General features: G+C 42.3%; 1 protein-coding gene across 1 annotated transcript in view; it reads left to right on the top strand.

Annotated features, from left to right (window-relative positions):
- SHB (Src homology 2 domain containing adaptor protein B) overlaps positions 1–23,546 on the top strand; it is a gene marked incomplete at its 5' end in the record, with an annotated part of 54,699 nt that overhangs the window by 22,436 nt on the left and 8,717 nt on the right. Inside the window, 1 exon segment of the mRNA XM_009883051.1 lies at positions 20,519–20,734. Coding sequence (XP_009881353.1) covers positions 20,519–20,734 — 216 coding nt within the window.

Below are 23,546 nucleotides of genomic sequence, written 5' to 3'. Positions count from 1 at the left end.
GGAAAGAGAAGTTAGGTTCCACCTGAGTATTTACTCCCATTAGCCTGCACTGGATCTCAAATACTGGAGAGGGGTCTGTTTGTTTTCTGTGGTTTTCTGTTTTCCCTACCTGAGAGGAGGAAAAGTACCCTCAATTCATGGATATGGCTGTGCTGGGGAAAAATGTGTGTATCTTTTTTTTCCCTTAAAAATCATCTTAAAGTTATAAGGCCCTATCCCCAGCCATACCCTGTGAGCTGGAAGGGGTAGTCCTGATTTTGTCCTGACAACTGCACGTATTGACACAGCTTTTCCAGGTTCTTTGCCTATCAGAAGGAATTAAGTCAAGTCTGCAGAATTAAGTCAGACTGCATGAAACATTTGCAATCAAATACCAATTCAAGGCAGTCTATATCACAGCCATCTATGTACTGGATTATAGAGTGCATCTAAAACCTTTGGAGGAGAATCCAATTTTGAATCATCACTCAGGTAGAGATAACACTGTCAGCCAAGTTGTTGCACAAAGAGCTGTATTCTTTAAGGTATGATACAGAATACTGTCTACAAGAATGAGATAATAGGCTGCATCTGTTGCCCTTCTTAACTTGCTGCTTCACTTTGAAGGGATCCCCTTACCTCCAGCTCACAATTTTTTGAGTAGAAAGTGCCTAGCATGATACATATTATAATATAAAAATCAGTTTACTTGGACAGTAGTAAAATCAAAGTCAGTTAAAAGTCTCAAACTAATTTGGAACCACATTATCAAAAATGGCGTGGGCGGTTCTGTGAGAGGGGACCTTGAGGGATGTGTGTTGGCAAAAACGCTTCTGTCGTTTCCAGATCAGGAGCTGTATTTTCTGTGCTCTAGAATTGGTAGTGAAGGAGAATTGGGGCAGACTAGGCCCTTGAGTTAGCATAATGGTTTGAAAGTTGGGGTAAGCAGTGCATTGATTTCTTAGAGGCCTAGAAGTGCCTCAGGTCTGTGCCCTGCCTGGAAGTTTGAATATACACCATATTTTTCCTTTGCTTTTTAGGCATCATCTAACACTGTGCCAGGGACATCAGCCCCTGCATGGTATTCTGGCATCTGTATCATCCATCTGCCTCAAGGTTATGGTAGACCAGGAGAAACCCCTCTTCTTGCACGTCAGAATTCTGTAGACTTCAATGGGTAGCATTTCTGAAAATTGTTACTTTACCTGAGATCTAACATGCCATGTGGTATTCCTCATGGAGCAAATACTGTGTTGTGAAAAGACTTCAGAAGCCTGTCATAACACTATTGATGAAATATACACCGTGCGTCTCTTCTGTTTGGGGTAACTTTAGAGGCTACTCAGGACACAAAAAAATCTCCTTCTGGACAGTCAAAGGCAGGTGTTTGAGGAAGGAGGAATTCAATTTTCTTATTGATGCATTTCTCACAAGAGGCTAGTCACACAGTCTTCTGAGGAACTGGGCATATTACATCTTGTAGGTAGGATATGCTGACCCACAATATCAGGGGAAGTGCTCGATGTGCATTGAGTCAGTCCCAAATTAACACAGCAACATGCTGCCAGTACCCCTTGAAGACTGGAAGATCTAAGGAAGTCACAAAAGATATTCTGGCCATAAATGGAAAGCTGAATTCAAGCCTCCCGGATGTAGTTAATTCTGAAAAGAACATGTCTTTCCCCATACAAGCCCAGTCTGTGTAGGGCAGACATACTCCATGGGTGGGTGACTGGTACAGGAGAAAGATCTGTGTGCTGGACCTGAAGAGCTGGAGATTGTTTCTAGAGATGCTCTAGAGCATGTGGATCATGATACAGATAGGCATTGTCTTGCCTGTGTTCTTCACTATGTTCATCAACCTGGGTGATGACACATCTGCACTATGAGCTAAGGGAAGTACTTGATGAGGAAGGGCAGAGCCTCCATCCAGAGGGGCCTTAATAAATGTGAGGCTTCTGTCAACAGGAGCTTTTTTGAGGTTAAACAAGGGGGATATTAGAGAGAATTCCAAAGGAAAATTCACAGGCTCACAACGTTAGCATCCTCCTTGCTTTCTTCTTTTTTCTGTGTATTTATCATTCTATCTCTGTATACATCATCCTGGCTATGCAGTATAACAGCAGTGAGCAAGTTTAACTAGCTCACACCTAGGGATTTTGTGCTTTGCCTGGCTCCCCATGGATGCAGAAAGCTGAGCCTCCTCTCTAGGTGCAGGAAGTGCTAGAAGAGCAAATGTCTTTGTGCACTTCACTGCTTCTTTCCAGGGACCATGGTAAGTCTGTACCTTAATCACAATGAAATCTCCAATGCATGACAGGCAGCCTAGCAAAAACAGTGCACCTGCCTTAACTGAGAGCTCCCCATGGACATGCTGGGAGCAGTAGGTCTGTCTTGCTGCAAGCTGTCACAGAAATGCTGGGAGTGTGGGATAAACAGCATTCCTATGAACCTGCACCTACTTCAAAGGGTCGTGAGTGTCAGTTACCCTTGTAACTGGAGAGGTCTTTTTTTTTTTGTTCTGACATATAACTTCATCTGAATAGTCACTGTAGCACATTGGTGGTGAGTCAGTTCTTGTAAAATCATTTACCAGGTGGCCTCTGGCATGTTGCTTGTTGGCACTGATTTTACCACTGCAAATAATGTGAAAAGAGCAATGATGATTACTTTGATAAATATTAGGCTGCATAGATTAACATGTATGGCAGGGTATATTTAGAAAGAATGTTTCTGGGCTATTGAAGATCACTGAGCCTAGCAAACTAACCTGTGATCTTTAAGCACTGTAGTGGCTCTGTTTAACATTTGCTATCTGCTTGTATTTGAACACAGCGAATAGCTGTAGCCAGCACAGAAAAGGCAGTGTGTTTGCCCACTAAGCTCAACAGCTGGCCTAGTTTTCAAAAGACTTTAAGTTTGTTCTCTTGTGCCTACATTTGTGTGTGTTCCAATTCTAGGTTCTATATGAGGATCTAACACTAGGCTAGCCATGACTAGAAATCAGCCCAAAATGAGAATTTATCCATCATCAGTTCATCTCATATGGTATTGTGGATTCCTCTCTAGAGCTCTTATGTTCATTGTCCTGTTGCCAGATGGTGTGAATAAGACTACATATTGGTCATTCTAGCCAAACAAGTTTTACATTTTTTTCTTTTAAAAAAAAATGGGGAAAAAGTGCAAGATAACTTTTCGGTCTTGAAATTTGATGTGTATGTGCTCTCAACTCATAGTTTGCAATGTGGAGAGCACACTGGGTGAGATCTGAAGGGGTTCAATAGCACACAGAAGTAAGCTTGTGACTGATAACAAGATGGCTTTATTTAAATGTTGGGAGCCTTCTAAAGTGCTGCACTGGGGACCTCTTCCTAGAGCTGATAAAGAAGGGGAAGTCTGGTGTCCTGAGCATGCCCATCATTTGGAGCATAGTGCCAGTGTTACTGTGTGTGTTTGTAGAGCTTGGCCCTCACTTGCTGCTAGCCTGATTGTAGTGCAGAATTGCCTGCAGCACAGTAGAAGTGAGGACATATGTTCTTCTCCTTTAAAATACGGTAGAAGTAATGTTAGTTAGAAAACTCCTGGGCTTCAGCATCTATTTCAAGTTGTTTCTTACTTTGTTTGGAGAGAGATTTCATTCAGCAATGATTTAAAGGAAAGAAGTTGTCTAGGGACAATTATAGAAGAGGAGTTCTTCCTTTGCATATAGGTCTGATGTGTATGAATTGAGGCATGTTTGAAATAATGCTGGATCTGATTCAACACAAGCCCTTACCTTCTCACTGAGCAGAGCAGTAAATCTCACATATGCTGTGAAACTGTTTCTATGATGATCAGTACTTCTCTTCCTGTCTTCATGTAGCGCTTCACTCCCCATCAGTGAGTGTGAGGAGGTAAGACCAGAATGTATGGAGTGTTAGTTCTCATGCTGGGAGAGACTGTGGTGTGTTGTGGTTGCTTTAACTAGGTGCATAACTGGGCGTGGAAACCAGCTGTGCATAAAATGAATAGCATTCCTCTATGTTTAAATCTGTCTTCTCCCCTAAAATAGTTGAAGGTATTCTTTCTGATGTTTAATATTATGGCAGTGCTTGCTGCTTTGGGTAGTGCATACCAGCTTACAAATGTGTGAAAACAAAAACCTAACTCTTTGCTACTCTGTACAGGTGGGTAACTGTAAAATTGGCCTTTTCCTGAAAGAGTAACCATCCCTACCACCTTAGTCTGGAGCAGGAGTTAGAAAGAGAGAGAACCTATGTCTTGCCACTCAATGCATCAGTTGCATGAACAGAATTTTGTTCCGTAGTTTCAGTGTACAAACGTATTTTCCAGAATGGGTTTAAGCCAAGATTTAAATGCCTTCTCCCCCACCCCCCACCCCGGCCCTTTTTCACAGAAGCACAAAATGGTAGGGGTTGGAAGGGACCTTCGGAGATCATCTAGTCCACCCCCCCACCCCTGCCAAAGCAGGTTCACTTTGAGCGGGTTGGAGAGGAACTCATCCAGGCAGGTTCTGAATGTCTCCAGAGAAGGAGACTCCACAACCTCTCTGGGCAGCCTGTTCCAGTGCTCTGTCACCCTCAAAGTAAAGAAGTTTTTCCTTATGTTCAGACAGAATTTTGTGTGTTCTAGTTTGTGCTCATTGTCCAGTTGCTGGGAACCACTGAAAAGAGTCTGGCCCCATCCTCTTGACACCCACCCTTTAGGTATTTATAAGCATTGATGAGATCCCTTCTCAGTCTTCTCTTCTCCAGGCTAAACAGACCCAGGTCTCTCAACCTTTCCTCATAAGAGAGGTGCTTCATTCCCTTGATCATCTTCGTAGCCCTCCCCTGGACTCCCTCCAGTAGTTTCTTGTCTTTCTTGAGCTGGGGAACCCAGATCTGTCCACAGTACTCCAGATGTGGCCTCACCAGGGCAGAGTAGAGGGGGAGGATGACCTCGCTCGACCTGCTGGCCACACTCTTTTTAATGCACCCCAGGAGACCATTTGCCCTCTTGGCCACAAGGGCACATTTCTGTCTCATGGTCAACTTGTTCACCAGGACTTCCAGGTCTGTCTCTGCAGAGCTGCTTTCCAGCAGGTCAAACCCTAACCTGTACTGGTGCATGGGGTTATTCCTCCCTAGTTGCAGGACTCTACACTTGCTCTTGTAAAACTTCATTAGATTCCTCTCCACCCAACACTCTAGCCTGTGCAGGTCTTGCTGAATGGTGTCACAGCCTTCTGGTGTGTTAGCCATTCCTCCCAGTTTTGTGTCATCAGCAAACTTGCTGAAGGTACACTCTGTCCTCCCATCCAGGTCATTGATGAATATCTTGAACAACACTGGACCCAGTACTGACTCCTGGGGAACACTGCTAGTTAAAGGCCTCCAACTGGACTCTGCAATGCTGCACAAGAAGCTCAACATGAGCCAGCAATGTGCAATTGCAGCCCAGAAGGCCAACCGTATCCTTGGCTGCATCAGAAGAAGTGTGGCCAGCAGGTCGAGGGAGGTGATTCTGCCCCTCTACTCCACTCTCGTGAGACCCCACCTGGAGTACTTTGTCCAGCTCTGGAGTCCCCAGCATAAGAAGAACATGGACCTGTTGGAGTGCGTCCAGAGGAGGGCCACAAGGATAATCCGAGGGCTGCAGCACCTCTCCTATGAGGAGAAGCTGAGAGAGTTGGGGCTGTTCAGACTAGAGAAGAGAAGCCTCCAGGGAGATCTTATTGCGGCCTTCCAATACCTAAAGGGGGCCTACAGGAGAGCTGGGGAAGGACTTTTTACTAGGGCATGTAGTGACAGGACAAGGGGAAATGGATATAAACTGGAAGAGGGCAGGTTTAGATTAAACATTAGAAAGAAATTTTTCACTTTGAGGGTTGTAAGGCACTGGAACAGGTTGCTCAGAGAGGTTGTTGAGGCTCCATCCTTGGAGGTGTTCAAGGCCAGGCTGGACGTGGCCTTGGGCAACCTGGTTTAGTTGGAGGTGTCCCTGCCCATGGCAAGGAGGTTGGAACTCGATGATCTTTAAGGTCCTTTCCAACCTAAACCATTCTATGATTCTATGATTCTATGACCTTTCAAAGATGATGGAGAGTGGCTCGCAATAACATCTGCCAGCTCTCTCAGCACTTGTGGGTGCATCCATCAGGGCTCATGGATTTGTGGGTGTTGAGTTTGCCTAAATGATCTCTAACCCAATCCTCCTCCACCAAGGGAAAGTCTTCCTTTTTCCAGGCACTCTCTTACCCTCAGGATCTGGGATTGCTGAGGGCTGGCCTTAACAGTAAAGACTGAAGCAAAGAAGGCATTCAGTAACTCTGCCTTCTCTGCATTCTGCATCACCAGAGCACCTACGTCATTCAGCAGCTAGGCCACATTTTCCCTAGTCTTCCTTTTGCTACTGATATACCTGAAGAAGCCCTTCTTACTGTCCTTGACATCTCTTGCCAGGTTTAATTCCCAGTGGGCCATAGCCTTCCTCGTTTGCATCCCTGCATATTCTGACGACATTTCTATATTCCTCCCTTTTCACGAGGGAGGAATGTTTCCCGTGTTTCAGCACCCTCATCTTGCTCTTGTGGCTTGGTGTAGTCTGGAAATGGACTAAGTGGTGAAACTTGAATTTCAAGCCTGGATATAAATTGAGGGGGTTTTCAGTTTCTTGCCACTTCTTCTCATTAAGACAAAACTTAGGCCCAAAATGATGGGAACAAGATGTCCAGAACTTTGGAAAGGTGAGTCAGCATCATAATAGACTAGGTGAGAGTGCATGTGGAAGGAACTTCACAATTCATGCAATTTACTTTCTCAATGTCTAATGAATCTGGCCTGTGTTCTTCCACAAAAAATTAAGTGAAGGAATGGATGTTTGGATGGTTAGGAAAGAGAAACCATCAGGCTGAAAATGCTTAACCCCGTCCCCCTTACCCCCAGACAAGTTTCAAGTTTTTGGGCTGCTTTTCTTAAGAACAGTGGTCCTTTTAATAATTGCATGGGAATTGCCTGTCCCTTCAAGACATGGATGCTACTGGCAGCAGTTTGAGGACCGCCGAGGTCTGTGTGTTCCAAGAGCATCTGTCATTTTAGAACTCTAGCAGCTGTCTCTTGAGAAATACAAAAAGGAGATCTGTGAGAAGAGTGAGAACAATTCAGTGAAGTCTGAATTCACTGGAAATCTTGGGAATCTTTTGGCTACAAAGGCGAAAGAGCTCCTTGTTTTCTCATTTCATGTCTTGCTGGATTAAGCAACTTGCTGCTGCTCTGTTCAATGTTATTTTAGTCTCCCTCCCAGCAACCTGCTGAAATACAGCATTAGCAGGGGCTCATCTATAAATATCCCAGTTTTCTGGAGGGAACACTGGATGGAGGATATGCATGCTGAAAGCATGCTGTTTCTGTTGCAGCCGGGAGCATGACTCCTGACAGCTGTTCAGTATCCCTTCCTGGGATGAAGGAGCAGAGGCTGGACAGATGGGCTTGCAGGCTGGACTGGGCCTGTATGTGCATACTTGGACTCTGTTGGCAGGATTTCTGGGTGCTTTTCAGCTGGAGGAGTGATGGAAGTGAAGTGATTGATACCATTGTGGTCTTCATGGAAAAGGAAGGGAGCACTCTAAACTCTTGCTGTTCGCTCTGAGTGGGAAGAGTGTTACTTTATTGGGTGGGGGACATCAGTAGTCTATCTTGCTGATTTATCAGTTCAGCCCTCAATCTTCCCAAACTGGTCCCAGTTCTATTGTTCTTCTGCAACATTACTCAAAAGCAGAATAGAGAGGATTTATAACATGAAGAGTCAGCAGCTTGGGAGAAACGTGGACTGTTGCTGATGAGATTTACAGGAATATAGTAATTGGAGCTGGAACGGTGATGCTAAAAGAAAAAATGAGACAGGCAGCACTTGGGACAAAAAGTGAAACAAAAGTCCCTTGTCACACTCATATGCCTCTTCTTCAAAGTTAGGCTTTGTTTTCATCTTCTCGTTCCTCTGGTTCTTTTACAAAGAAGCTTTTAGGCAAAGGAATTGTTTGAAGCCCATGTGAAAACATTTAAGAGCAACATTTTAATAACCAAGCTAGTGTCAGGATTACAACCCTGGGTATTAATACTTCCACCCTAACCTTTTTTTTAGAAGAAAATTAGTGGACATTACATGTGCTATGGAGTCAGAAGGAATTTCTATCCTTTCCCCAGCTATCCCTTCACATTATAGTCTCTCTTACTCCAGTCACTTTGGCTTTTTCTCCATACTGTACAGAAAAGTTAAGTAAGCTCAAACAAGATGACACAGGAAGTATTAGTTAAGCATGTGATAAAGTAAATATATTACTTCTCGGAAGGAACAAGTTACCCTTTCAGGTGTGATATTTTGTTATCTTGGTTGTGCTTAGCTTGCTGGCTAATGGATAGATTTTTTGCTTGCTGGCTTTGCACCCAAACTCTGAAGGTCTTTAGTGTCAAAACATGAATGAAACCTTAAGTAGACGGAGTCTGTTTCTGACGTCAGCTGAGCTACAGTTTCTTAGGCATCTCTTTTGGTTTTGTAACCCAAACCAGAGGAGATTTTTCTTATCCTTAAAAGTAAATGAGGCTTGAAGATTCAGCCAGTTCTGTGTCTGCTTGCCACAGAGACTGAACATTGTGCCACATCACTTCACCAACATTTTAATATGGCTTCACAGTACTGTCATAAAAACTTCAGTGGTAAGTGGTCAGAAACACAACTTTTGTGCTCTGTGGATTTTATGTAGGCTGGCAACAACATACAGCTTCTCTCCTTCTCTGGTTTCTGGCTAGGAAGAACTCTGCTTGAAAGTGCTTTTTTGGAGGAGCTCAAATACCTATGTAAACTCATACATACTTACTCATTACCATTCTGGTTGCTAAAATTATTAGAAGCTATTGTCTGTGGAAGCAGCCTGCCCTTTCTGGATGGGGTCAGGTAAGCCTCATGTGGCTTTGGTGTGTGTTGGTGTGCTGATATGTGCACTTCTTTCTGTCATCCCTACTCAAGCAAAGATCTAGGAAGCCTGCAGTGTGTTTCTGTTTGCTGCTGGACTGTGTTGTGCTACTGTGACTGAATTTCATGAGCAATATCAACGTGTGCAAAAAGAAGATGGAAATACTCAGTCTTCACCTGAGCTGGCTCTTCATTTTGCCATGTTCAGTTTCATGTGCTGGTGGCTTGGAGTGGCAGAGTTCACATACAGTTTGGTTTATGAAGCAGGATGTAGGCATGCAAAAACGATGCTGTTGTAGGCTAGACTAGCAATTAAGAACAAACCAGGCAAACTGGGGGGAAATGAGGCTTGCCTGGAGGAACTCTGGGCTCGCTTTGAGTTCTACATTCATTTTGTGTGGAGTGAGTAATTTGAAAAGCTATGTGAAGAAGCAGTGGGTTTTGTGGCTCTTATGCTGTTGTAGCTCTCATATGGTCTGTCAAACAGTTGCACTTAGCTGGAATGGGCTGCAAAACAGAAAAGCGCAAGCCCTCGAACTTTTCCTAAGCAAGTCCTGCAACAGCTGTTATGGCTGTACTGCAGCCTGAGGTGGGCTAGAAGGAGTCTGTGCTGCTCTCTCCATTGAAATAGAAACGGAAGAGTGAGACGAGGGGAAAAAAATGTAGTGCCTTTCAGATATACCATTGCTTTTCTATGTTAAGCTGAGTAGCACTTACTATTGCCCTTTCCTTTGGTTGTGAGATATACCATTGGCATCATGGTAGCATGTAGAGCGTATCAACAGATAGCATCTCCTAATCACTTTTTTAAGGATCTTTTTGTATCTTTCTTTAAAACCAAACAAAGGACAAAACACCCAGCAAAAAATCCTGCTTTCCACAATTGTATCTTTGGGTGGTGTTTTATGCATTAAAAATGTTTGCAGGCGCATTGGTTAGTGGTTTAGAGATGCATATTGGAAAATAAAAGTGTAACTGCAAAAATTACCAGAAAGTGTTGACTCAGCTGCGTTTATCAATATAATGACTGGAATGAATTTTTATAACATGACATTTCTGACTTGACCTAAGTAGAAAATACCAGACATTACTCTTCATGATTTGTGATGTTTCTGTTGCAAGAAGGGAAGAAGAGAACTGACACATGATGTTTACAAGACTGTGATTTGCTTTCCTTAACAGTAGTCTGTTGTTAATGATACTTTGCTGAATGCTAACCAGATTTATTTGCTGTTGTTAGATATCTGTGTAAACACAAATGCTTTTGAGTGATAGCATGATAGACTCTAGAGCATTTTATCAATAGCTATGTACATTCAAACACCACTTCACCTTCTGTGCTGTTATATAACAATGTTGTCCAAGGGGAGAAAACCAACCCTGCATTACTGACAGATTACTCTGCAAGTGGGCTTTCAACTAAGAGTCAGCATGTAGTCAGGGTTTGCCTCAGTAGTATAATAACTACAGACAAATCTGCAAACAAGTGCAAGGTACTCAGTATTAGTAGCTGGACATCTCAGTTTAGAATATTTGAAGTCTTAAAAATGCTAGACACTAGTTGCTCCTTCCATCAATAACTTGCTGGGCTGACTTAATGAATAAAGGTATCATAGGCCAAAGGGGAAGAGTTGAAACATATTCCCAGTAATTTCAATGTTCATAGCCCTGTCACTTTTTCTTTGCTAGCAAGTCAGCTGTCTTTTACTTCATGCAAGGCCTTGAACTATGAAAAGCAAAAATCTGTGGCTGGATGTGATGACAACTGAGCAGCTTTTCTGGTCTACTCATGTGGAGGTAGAATTCTGTATTAAACCATTTTGTCTCCAGAGCTTACAGCAAATGGAGACCATCTTTCATGTCTACATTAATGATCCTTGCTGCATGCATGTGCAGGACTGTGCCAGACTTTGAGTTTACTGAATCTCCCATCCTAACATTTGGAGTCATATCTGAAGGCTTTTATGTCCAACAGATGGAGATTCATCTTCATTAGGTGCTTAGGTCCTGATCAGAGTTCCTAGATTGTGCCAGTAGCTCAACTTGAGTGACAGAAGGATCGCAACTAGGACAATACTTTCCTTGGGAAAGCAAGTCAAAGTGGGAAAAATTGCAAATAATCACTGTGGCTGTTCCTTGCAGTGATCAGGAAAAAAACAGATGGTTTAGTATGCAGTGTTTAGTATACGGAGGAAACAGAGTACTGATGGTGCATGCTCCTGCTGGAATCCTGGTCAGAGGGAAAGATCTGTTGTAGATGCTTCAGGCATCACTTCCAAAGCTTGAATTCTCTTTGGTTTCATGGTGCTTTTCTGAAAAATGACTAACAAAGATAAAATAATAGGCATTAGTCATCAAGGAAGTTTCAGGCTATGTTTTGAGCTCTCAGTTTGGTTTTTTTTTTTAATCATAGTGACACAATCATTCACAGGCTAGGTGTTCTTAAGAAACAATGTGCAATTCACATTCATGTGTTGCTTTTCACCATGTAGCCACTATGTCTATGGAAGAAATCTATTCTGGGAGTTTTTAAGCAGCAGTCCTTTTCCCTGCCTTTTATTTTCTATAGGGAATGCTAGCAGGTGGATAAAAGAAGATAAGAGGACATCTCATCTGGCTTGGTTAAATCCAATATGGCAGCTGTTCTGGCTACGTGAGTCTACTGTCTCAAACTGCCATATATGTTGTTTCTGTAGACAACTTCTTCCCCACTATGTATCACAGGGTAATTAAGTTTGGAGGAAGGCCTCTATCCACTTCCCCTTCTTCTTTGCCTCATTCTCTGTCCCAGGTAAGGCCATGTTCAAAGTTAGTTACATGCAGAGAAAGTAACTCCTCTTTAGGTAATTCTCATTGAACCTGAACCATGATGCAACTGGCTGTAGCAACATCTGGAGTTGGCTATTGGCCAAGCAGCAGTAAATGTACAGAATCTTGTTGAAGTTTTTGGATCCCTTTTTCCCTCCCCTAAGTAAAAAAGGCTTCCCTACTCCTCTTTTATGTCTTTCTGAGAAATGTGTAAGGAGTAAGTAGCTAAGCAGCATCAAAGCGCCTCTGAAAAGGTATATTATGCAGAAATTATGAATTTTAAGATGGCAGTTATAATGTTTAATCACTGCTTATTTAACAGAAAATTAGGTGTTGAGGGGTAAGGCTTTGTAACATAAACTTCTGCCTTCAGGGAACTGAAGAAATGCAATTTTTTATTTCTTTGCCTCTGCTGTAAAAGAAATACATCTCTAAGGACAGTTTTCATGTCCTTTGGAAGCAGTACTGCTTTTCTTCCAATCCACTAGGATTTAGGTATTCTTCCTATGTGTTTTGTTTTTTTAATCAGCCTCCCTTGACTCCACCAACACCCATCCCTCCTCTTTCCCACCCCTCCCCACCCCTAAAGAAAAACATGTCCTCCCTGTTGTCTTGGGAAGGGTATGCTTTCTTGTTTGTTTTATTTCAGTACATACATTCTGTGGAAGATATTAATAGGCTTTGTCGCTGGTTTATTGATACTTATCATAAAGGGACTTATCCCCTCCTGCCTTTGCTCTGCCTGGCGTAATAGTCTTTCTTTATCGGGATTGTTGGAATGTAAAGTTGCTCTGAATGCTTCTTCCTGGGGTAATGAGTCATACTTGGACTTCAGTAAGTTTTCCGTCATGATGCAGGCTCTTTCAGGACATTGCTTTTCACATCAAGATGTTATGCCAAGCTCTCACACAAAGGCAGGGAAACAAATGTCAGTTGTTCATTCCTGGAAAGTTGCTCACTTCTGAGTTACTAGGCTTCTGTTCAGAAGAAAAAATCAGGGAAGATCTTCTCATATCCAGCTTTCCTGCAGGAAAATCTGCGGTCATGGTCATTGAGAGGCAGTTGATGCAGTCTCAAAGTCTCTTTGTTTATGTGTAGCCTACCCATACACCTGGTGCAAACAGCTCACTACCCTTTAATGCAGGTGCATGCTGGTTCAGTGGCTTTCTATTGGAAGCCTCAAGAGCAGAGCATGCGGAGAGCAGAGGTTTGGGCCAGTTCAGCAAGACCTGTTCCCTGATAAGAGAGCAAGAAGAACTCCAGGTGAGACTTGGCTTTTTGTGTTCAGACCTGGCTCTGACATAGCCTTCATCTGCTAGAGACAACCAGGCTTTCAGGGTAATGTCTAGGGAGATTCGTCGGGTATTCACGAGTAAGTACTTCTCAACGTGAGCCTGAGCCTTCCCAAGTTTCTTTCTGTTCCCACTGATAACATCAGGTTTTCAGTGATGGTTGAAAAAACAAGCAGTACAAGTGGCTGTTGTCCACAAACAGGCCTTGTTCTTGAGTTATGTTCTCAGGTATCTTGTCTTTTCTTTCTCTCTTTTTTTTTTTCTTTTTTTTTTTTTTTAAGTATGGTGCTCTTCTAGTTATCCCAGGTTTATGTATAGAAAGCCAGTGTGCTACTGCAAGACCTCCAAACGCTTTGCAGACTGCCTCTATAAAATGTTTGAATCCACATTTCAAAAGTTGTGCTGCTCATAACTGTGTTCTGACTGTCCTAGTTGAAGACAGGTTAGCCTGTTCCCCAACTGCTGAAACACTCCCTCTCCCTGTGCTTAATGTTGTTTATATAGGAGAACAAGATGCAAATAGTGGACTCTAGCAAGGGATTCTTGATAGCTTGCTTGCTTGCTTTAGTTAAACATCCAGATCTTTCTGATAATAGATGTTTAGTTTGTCTGTGTGCCTTGAAAACTTGATACTGGAAAGATCTGTGTTTACCAGATGAAGTTGCTTCAATACTAAGATCCTTGCAGCTGGAGTTAATCTAGTAGATTTGAGTAAAGCAAATGTACTGAGTGAGAATAGCATCACAGGGGTATTTGCTCCAGGTTGGCTATAGTTTTGTATGTTGTGTAGTTGATAGCAGGTTGTATTTTTGATAAAGTTAGAAAGAAACTAAATCCAGGTCACTACGACTAAAGCTGTTAAAACGCTGACTTCTGGGAAGAGGGCATAAATGAAGCAGCCATCTGGAGGAGACCTGGAGTGTGAATCCAGAGATAGCGGGGCAGAAATTCTTAAATCTGACAGCTGTGCTCTGTACAATCCTATTCGAGCACAGTGTTTGTATGTTAATGTATGTTAAATAAATGAATGAACAATTTGCTGGGCTTCCTTCAAATAGCTAAGTATCTGAAAAAGTGAAGTGCATGCACAAATGACCTTGAAAAATCATTGTGCTTTCCTTCAAGGGCTTCTGTCAACAGCTATTTGTTGGGGTTAGAAGCATTGCCAAGTATTTTGCACCATGCTTTAGGTAATAGGGTGAAGCTTTATCTACTGGTATGACCAGTTTAAACTCTACATCGAGCTCTGTACCGTTGAACGGAGATAGCTGCAACTAAGTGTGCTGTGTAAAATCCCAGCATTAGAATTCTGTCATCTGTCCTGAGTTCTGCTCTTAGGCTTGTCAGATACAAAGGGTGTTGACAGCCTTTGTACTTTACTTAAATGTCATTATCAGTGCTAGCTTTTCAAAAGTTGGCCTTGCATGACAGTACTGTTTCTAAAATGTCACCTTCGGAATCAGATTTGGCTCACTAGGATAGGGCTTTGGTGGTAGAGAAAGCAGCTGAGGAGCTGATAGGACTATAATTTTAAATCCTGCACCAGTCCTGAAGTCCGTAGCTGAAGTGGAGATGGGTCTGTTTTATCACAGTTGCATCTGATATGCGTGGGTCAGTACACTTTGAAATATGACATACTGGTGCGTCAAAATAGCTTTACTGTGCTGCAGTTGATTAGTCTGTAAGTTAATGTGTCTGTATCAAATTAGATATTATAAATCTCTCTATTTCTTAGTGGGGCATGCATAATTACTGTTTGCTGCCAGACTGATAAGGAAGCTCATATGCCTGCGTTACCACAGATGCTGTGAACTCCTTGCATGTAAAATGTTTAAAAGCTTTCCCAGTGAAACAGTAGAGGTTGAAAAAATCATGGGATTTATATGACTTAGTGCTTTGCCTTTTGCAGGCTAAGACTCTTTCTGCATATTGGATGTAGGCAAGTAAGATGTGTTCCAACTATGATGCAGGAACCTGCGTTTACATCCCAACCTGCCCAACAGAGTCTATAGTACAGGAAAACAAAAGCATTCCTACAAGTGTTTAACTTCAAGGAATCTTTCTTTATCTGACATTCCCTAACAGCTGTTTCAGGAGGACTCCTACGTTTTGCTTTTATCATATTTCATTCAAAGAAAAATGTTGCAAAAGGGCTGTAAAATGCTGTTTAGTTTATTACTGCCTGGTGAGGCTTACATGCATGCTTGATTTGGGAAAACAGGGGGGTTTATGTTATCAGAACTTTTTTTTTAAGAGTGCAGCTACATTATTTGACCTCCTGTTACTGCATGCTTTAGTTTGAGATAAAGCAAATATCTATTGGCATCTGTACATTGTAGAAGAATCTGGTTGTTTTGTTGCTTGTTGCATCCTCTTGGAAGAAAAGCTGTAGAAGATCACCTATTGGGTTCTGTAAGCGAGTAGTACTGTCTTAAAAGTTTCTTTTTGTTGGCTTCATAGCTGTTTTGTTTCCTTGATCATATATCCTCTAATTCTTTCCAAACTCACCTCAGGAATACAGTACATCTATGAGTAAAGCTGTTGAATTAAGACTATTAAGAGGTTTAGTGTGGCTGTTGGAAAGGTTACGATGGGGTTATCTGTTTGTCCTGTGGAGCTTTGTCTGTTTTGTATGTGAGTTTGTCAGAATTGTTCAGATGGGAAGATGAATGTCAAGTTCAGTCTTGTATCTCATAATCTTGTGTTCTCAGATGTCTCAGTTTCTGTACCTTGCTGGTCAGATTCTTGGTTTTACACAGGTGTCCAGACTCCTAAAGCCTGATTCTGTTGTTAACTGCTGATCTGTGAGAATGAGAATTATTTGTGGGGGTCTTCCAGCCTGCTAGAAAAATAAGTTCTTTCAAAACTTGAGTTGTGTTTCTTCTTCTAGTAGCTAATTAACTTAATGAGCATAATTGTATAAAAATGTACTTTATCAGCAGTAAGAATTCAAAGGATAAAATTAATAAAAGTGAAAAAAAAAAAAAAGTAAGTCAAATTAACACAGTTTTGGATTCCCTGGTCATTCCAGTGACTATTTTAGCACTTAGAGATGGCATGAAAACTGTGAAAAATTCTCATCACAAATGTTACGTTGTCTTCAAATACCTAATAAGTATCAAGTCTGCACTGAGCTATCGTTGTGTATAACACTAATACTGCTTGTGATACAGGTTCAGCTTTGCAGTCTGTTATTGAAACGAACTATTTCTAATTAAACTTTTAGTAGAATTACTTTTCTTTACAAATACTCTTCCAATACATTAAGTGAAATATGGACTTGCAAGCAAATATATAGGAAGCTTTATAAAAGAGACTGTATGTGAGTATGTGTGTATATGTGTGTATACATGCATATATTTTTATGTACGCATGTATATATATTATACCAGTTCTCCACTCTCCCTAGGTTTTAGTTTCTCCAAGAGAAACTTTTCTGCTTTAGTATCAAATATTTGTAATTTTTCTAATTGTGGTCCCTGAACATGAACCATGAATCAGTAGTGTACCACCTTCTATTTACAGGTGATCTTTTCTATGCAGTCTGATGCTTTGGTCCTGTGAGTAAAAGAAAAATGTTGGTCATGGGCTCCTGTATTGAAATATACTCACACACCAGAAGCTATTGTTGTAGCTGTGTTTGACACTTAAAATGAATAGTTTCGTTTGGTTTGTGGATTTTGGTGGGTTTTGTTGTTGTTTTTTTCCTTTTTAAGTCTTTGTTTTGGTAGGATCATGGCTTCTGTTCCTCGTAAACGCACACTTCCTGATGTAGCAGTGGTTGGCTTCACAGTACTGAAAAACAGACAGATACACACCACATTTCTGACTTCAGAAAAAATAAAATGTTTATCTTTTTGATCTAGGAGAATTCAAGAGAGTATCAGCTGTGTGTTCTTTCTAATACAGGTTTTTCTTAATGCATCATTTTTCCTTGAGCAAAATTCTTTCCAAAAGACAGCTGAAAGACAAAGAGACTGTTTTAATTGAAAAGGTGCTTTAGCACTTCTTTTCAAATAAGCTGCCCTTTAAGATACCCTTTCCTATTTTTTGCTTGTATTGAAAGGTGGTGATGTGGTTATCATTCATAACCAGGAATTATTATGACATATCTTGCTTGTATTTACATCATTGGGTTTGGTATTTACTGTATTTCTAAAGTGTAAACTTAATTTTTTTTTTCCAAGCAATAAGGGCACTTATTGCAGGCAAATAAAGTAAACCAAATATTGTAGACATTTCACAGTACTTTTGAAATGGTTTGGAGCAATTAATTTGTTGTAACATTCTTGCTGATAGATGAATTGATGAATGGCTTTTGTTATAGTAAAGGAGAGAACTGCTTTAAATCTTTACTTCACTTGTAGGTTAAAAGGTTGTCTTCCTTCTCCCTGAGTTTTTTTTAGTAACTTTCCAATTTGCCACAATTAATGAAATTCTTATTTTGACTTTGTAGTGGTCAGGATAATCACATAATGGCTGAGGTTGGAAGGGACCTCTTGATATTATCTAATAAAAGTCCTGTTCAACAGGGTCAGCTAGAACAGGTTGTGCATAAGTATGTCCAGTCAAGTCTTGAATATCTCCATAGGTAGAGCCTCCACAGCCTCTCTGGGCAGCCTCTTTCAATGTTTGACCATTATCACAGTAAAAGGTGTTTTCTTGTGCCCAGATGGACTTCCGTGTATTTTGATTTGTGCCTGTTGCCTCTGTCCTGTCACTGGGCACTGCCAGGAAAAGTCTGGCTCCATCTTCACTCTCTTCCATCAAGTATTTATATGCATTCATAAGGTCCCCACAGAAACTTATCTTCTCTAAGCTGACCAGTCCCAGCTCTTTCAGCCTCTGCTCATATGAAAAATGCTCCAGTCCCACTATCAGCTTCACAGACCTTTATTGGACTTGCTCCAGTACGTCTATGTCTTTCTTGCTCTGGGGAGGTGACAACTGGACCCAGTAGTCCAGATGGGGCCTCATCAGTGCCGAGTAGAGGGGAAGAGTCATCTCCCTTCACCTGTTTTCAACACTTCTCTTAATGCAGCCTGGGTTAGTTATTGGCCCTCTTTACTGTGAGGGCGCATTGCTGGTTCATGTTCAACTTGCTGTCATCACACAAGACCCCAAAGTCCTTCTCTGCTGAGCTGCTTTCCAGCTACTTAGGTTGCAATAGGCTTTTCGTGGCTGGGACGGGCGTGTTCTTTGCTGGGTAAAAACCTAACTGGATGGCTGGGCCCAAAGAGTGGTGGGGAATGGAGTTAAATCTGGTTGGCGGTGGGTCACAAGTGGTATTCTGCATGGCTCAGTACTGGGCCAATTCTCTTTAATATCTTTATTGAAGGTCTGGATGAGGGGATCGAGTGCACCCTAAGTCAGTTTGCAGATGACAGCAAGTTGGGCAGGAGTCTTGATTTGCTTGAGGGTAGGAAGGATCTACAGAGGAATCTGGACAGGCTAGGTCGATGGGCTGAGGCCAGCTTTATGAGATTCAGCAAGGCTAAATGCCAGGTCCTGCACTTGGATAACAGCAACTCCACGCAAGGCTACAGGCTTGGGGAGTGTCTGGAAAGCTGTCCAGCAGAAAATGACCTGGGGGTATTGGGCAGCAGCCAGCTGAATATGAGCCAGCAGTCTGCCCAGGTGGCTAAGAAGGCCAACAGCATCCTGGTTTGTATCAGAAATAGCGTGGCCAGCAGGACTAGGGAGGTGGGTGTCCCACTGTACTCTGCAGTGGTGAGGCCATACCTTGGATACCGTGTTCAGTTTTGGGCCCCTTACTACAAGAAAGACATTGAGATTCTGGAGCATATCCAAAGAAGAGCAATGAAGCTGGTGAAGGGTCTAGAGCGCATGTCTTACAAGGACTGTCTGAGGGAACTGGGTTGCTTAGTCTGGAGAAAATGAGGCTGAGGGGAGACCTTATTGCTCTCTACAACTACCTGAAAGGAGGCTGTAGCAAGGTGGGTGTTGGTCTCTTTTCCCGGAGTGACAGACAAAAGGAAACAGCCTCAAGTTGCATCAGGGGGGGTTTAGATTGGATATCAGGAAAAATTTCTTCAATGGAAGGGTTGTCAGGCTGCCCAGGGAAGTGGCTGTGTCACATGGAGGTATTTAAAAGATGTGTAGATGTGGAGCTTTTTAGTGATGGATTTGGCAGTGATAGGTTAACAGTTGGACTTCATCATCATAAGGGTCTTTTCCAATCTAAGTGATTCTATGATTCTAATTTTCCAGCATTACCAGATCCCTCTGAATGGCAGCACAGCTATCTGTCATATCACCCACTCCGTCCAGTTTGGTATCAGTAGAGGGAGTGATCCTGGCTTTGTCTAGCCAAGGCTCTGTAAACTCCAAGGACTGGAGACACCTCCCACAACCTACCTGGTGACCTATCCTAGGGCTACACTACACACCAGGGCAAAAAGATTTCCACAATGTCCCACTTGTATCTCTCAAGCTGCATCTTGTATCTGTTTCTCCTTATTGCATTTTCTGACACTGCCCCAGAAGGGTTTGGCTCTGATTGCCATTCAGGCAGCTGTGAGCTGCTATTACATCCTCCTTGGCCTTTCCCACATCAGACTAACCAAAACTATCTCTCATTATCACAGGCCTCAGGATGCTGCTATCTTGGTAGCTCTGCATTGTCTCCTTTCTAGTTTTATGAACTAGCTCGCTCCTTGCACGCTCCTTGAAGGGAGTGTGCAGACTGGATACAGTAGAACCCATCTGTTGGTGGTTGTAGGCTCCTTGGGGCCAAGGATGAAGGCACAACAGCTTGCCTCTGAATTTGCTAGCTGTGCTACTTCTAACAAAGCCCAGTTTTGGGGTTGCTGCATTCAGGAGGGCAGTACACCGTTCCTTTCTGTGAAGCTTCAATATGTTTATTTTTTTATAAGGTCAGTGTTAATTTAAAGAAATACATCTTCCTTAATACAATGTAATCTGGGCTTTAGTTACCAATGCTTTTGTTTAGTGTTCTTACTCTAGTCTTAACTCATTTTCTACTGATACTCTGTAGAGGTAACTGCAGAGAATTTTTTTATCAGTATATTAAATTATACTGTGGGTTCTCCTTTTTGTGATCTTTGTATCTTCAAATTGCACTTCTGAATGATCTTCTCTTGAAGCGTTAACTGCATACACAAATTTCAGCATTCTTAGGGATTTATGTACAGTTGCTTGTAAGCATGCTTTACACAGGCTGACAGAGGTTGAGTGTTTCCTGTAATCTGGCTCTGTGCAAGCTGGGGGAATGTTGTTGGAGGCATGAGACATGAGACTGTGCTGTGGTTGTTAGCTGGAGCAAACTTTTGGTTCCAGCCAGTTACCAAATGTAGAGGTAGAATTTAGAAGTCTAGTATAAGCTTGCCATTTGTATAATTATGTGGCTATTAAGGAATAGATGGAAGTTGAATGCTCTAAAATTATTGACTGTAATGATAAGGCATGGTTAGTTATGATGCTGATGCAATTTTCTTTCTTGCCAACAGAGTTTCAGAAGCAGGAAGGTATAAAGTCCCATCAGAAAAACATGCAGCTCTATGACACACCCTATGAACCAGAAGGCAGTGTTATGGAATCCAATTCTGAAAGTGTGGTGAGTCATCATTTACGAGAAAACAAATTGCCACAGGATGATGACAGGCCTTCAGATGAGTATGATCAGCCATGGGAGTGGAACAGAGTCACCATTCCAGCTCTGGCAGGTACGATTCCTAGATCCCAACCAGGAATTTCTCTATCACGCTCATAGCATATGTACTTGCCTTAGGAAGAAATCAAGTATTTCTGCTCATTTGGGGTGTGTGTGTGGGAAGAAATCCCTGAAAACTATATATGGGTGGTCTCAAATCTTTACCTGCTGCAGAAGCGTGGAACATTGCACTCTTTGTTTGGTGCTTCAGCTGACTGTTGTCAACCATCTCAGCGCTTGGTTCACATTAGTAAAACTTCTGTTTCTCCCACTCCTTGCCCCTACCCCCATTTTAATGGACATGATGTAGATAGCGGTTATTGTTGAGTGGCTCTATGATGAGGCGGTTGCTTTGCAAGGTCCTTAAATTGTGGGACAGGACAAAAAATAGCTGTGTAATGTGCATGCTGTAACGTGCCTCTACTCAGTAATAAGTTTCTTGGTATTTGGAGTATTTTCATTTTAATTGCAGGCATTTCTATGGGTATGTAGAACTTGGTTTTGGATTAATCCTTTTGAACTGCTGAAGTTCTCCCACATCAGAACTTGTCAGTCAGGAAGATCTTCCAAAAACTGTTTTCTGTCTCTCTGAATGTCTGTGCTTGGTATTGGTTACACTGCTCCTTTTTTTCTTCCTTTGTGTTGCTTTGTGGAAATGTCTGAGGGGGCCTTCCTTCAGTGAGGATGTGATTCTAAAGGCCAAGGCTTTTTCTTTCATAGGATGTCTCTGTGCCCAGCAAAGCCCAGCTGTACCAGTTGGTCTGACCATGTACCATGATGCTCTTGTGGGGTGCTAGAGTCATACATGCTCTATGATATTCCCTTCAGTAGTAAAATTCTAGTGAAAAGCTGTGTCTAGATTCAGGGTTGTTCCCCTTCCTTTTTAGGAGTCAGCTTGGCAGAAAGCTTGGAAAGTAGATCTATATATGGTGATGATTGTGGGGATGAGAAGGGAAGAAAAGAGATGTGGTTCTGGGAGGGAGCATGGAAGAAGCCTGAGAGCAATGATTAGTAATCAGTGTGCATTTACCCTGGGTAAATCCTGCTTGACAAACCTGTTTTCTTTCTGCATTGAAATTACTAGATCTGTTAATGGAAGGAGAGCAGTAGATGTTGTCTGTGTTGACTTTAGCCTTCAGCATGTTGTGCTGTGGCATCAGCTGTGTTACCTGGTTTGGAATGCTGTAGCCTAGATGGATGGACTACTAGATTTGTGAAAACCTGTCAGAGTCATTGACTTCAAAGGGTAATGCTAAGTGATTCTATTCTTCCTGAGTCTGGTTACAAGTGTGATTCCTCAGGATATCTGTTCTGGAACTCTTCCTGTTTAGCATCTTTGTCAGTAACCCAGAGGTGGAGGAGGGGAAATGCATCTCATCAAGTTTAAAATTATATCGAATGGGGGGGAGTGTGTGTGCAGAGCTGCCATTCAGAGAGACCTGGACAGACTGGAGAAATGAGTTGACATCAAGCTTACAAAACCCAACCAGGACAAACTCAAAGACCTGCATCTGGAGCTGACTAACCGCTTGCAATGATATGGACTGAGGACTGGTTGACTTGCTGGGTTACAAGCTTTGCTGGAAAGGAGTCCTGGGGGAAAGTGGACTAAACATGGCTAGCAGTGCTTTTCTCCAGCAGTGATGAAGGGTAGCATCATCTTGGCCCGTGTTACCAGGAGCATAGCCAGTAGATCAAGTAAAGTGACTGTTCCTGTTTACTTCACATTTCTTGGACAACATCTGTACTGCTGTGTCCAGTATTCTGATGCAAGAAAGATATTGATAATTGTTGATGTCAGCAGAGAGCCACCAAAATGCCAGGAAAATGGAGCACATGACTTGTGAGGAGACACTGAGAGAAGTGAGCTTGCTTAGCCTGGAGAAGAGAAAGCTTTGGGGAGATGTAATAGCAGCTCTCCAATGCCTATGAGATCTTCAAGAAGATGGAGCAAGGTTCTTCACAAATGAGCAGGTGTGTGATGGGAAGATGAGACATAAGTTGAATCAGGAGAGGTTCTGACTCAATATGGGGATATTTTTTTTCTCTGCAAGGACAGTCAGGCATTGGAACTAATTGTCCTGGGAGCTCTTCCAGTCTCCATCTTGATATTTTTTCATCCTATGTGAAGGGATGACTGGATATCAGGTTCTGAACAACCTGATCAGATCACATAGCAGACCCTGCCTTGAGCAGGTTGGACTAGACACCACCCACGGTCCCTTTCCACCTGAATTCTATGATTTTGCAATTCTGTTTGTCATGATATTGCCACACTACAGAAATGAGAAGTGACTTCTCTCCACAGCTATACAGGGCTACAGTTCTGTAAACAGAGCCTGTTGTGACAATACCCTTCTTGGGTGTTTCTGACCTGATCCGCTAATAGGTAGGTGGACATGGCTGGCAGAAATGTGTTTCTCTTCTAGCACAGTGGAGTAGAGCAGTGGCAATCTGTTGTGAAAGTGATTCTACCTCTCTGCTTCATTTGTTCTTACATCTTCAGGTTGTGGTTGGTTTGGGTTCGTTTCCAAGGGAGCAAGAGATGCATAGATGAACCTGAAGCAGCTGCTTAAAAAGAAACCTCTTGCTCCGCATTGCCTTTCCTTTTGTTGGGCTCCTATGGAACAGAAAAGGAGGTTAGAGAAAACTGCTTTCTACTTCCTAGAAGCATGGTTTGCTTTGGCATGTGAGCTGTTAATAACATTGCAGAGTTCTAGGCTCAGTCACTTTTTCATTAAGCATATGCTGATAGTTCTTTCAAGCTTGGATCTAAACCGGCATCCAGTTCTGCTGGATGCTGTGCAGGTAAAGTAATTTCTTTC

Source organism: Charadrius vociferus, unplaced genomic scaffold (genome assembly GCF_000708025.1).
Source record: "Charadrius vociferus isolate BGI_N301 unplaced genomic scaffold, ASM70802v2 scaffold1394, whole genome shotgun sequence".
Lineage (NCBI taxonomy): Eukaryota > Metazoa > Chordata > Aves > Charadriiformes > Charadriidae > Charadrius > Charadrius vociferus.
Note: the sequence above shows the minus strand (reverse complement) of the source record. Positions and strands in the feature narration are given on the sequence as shown.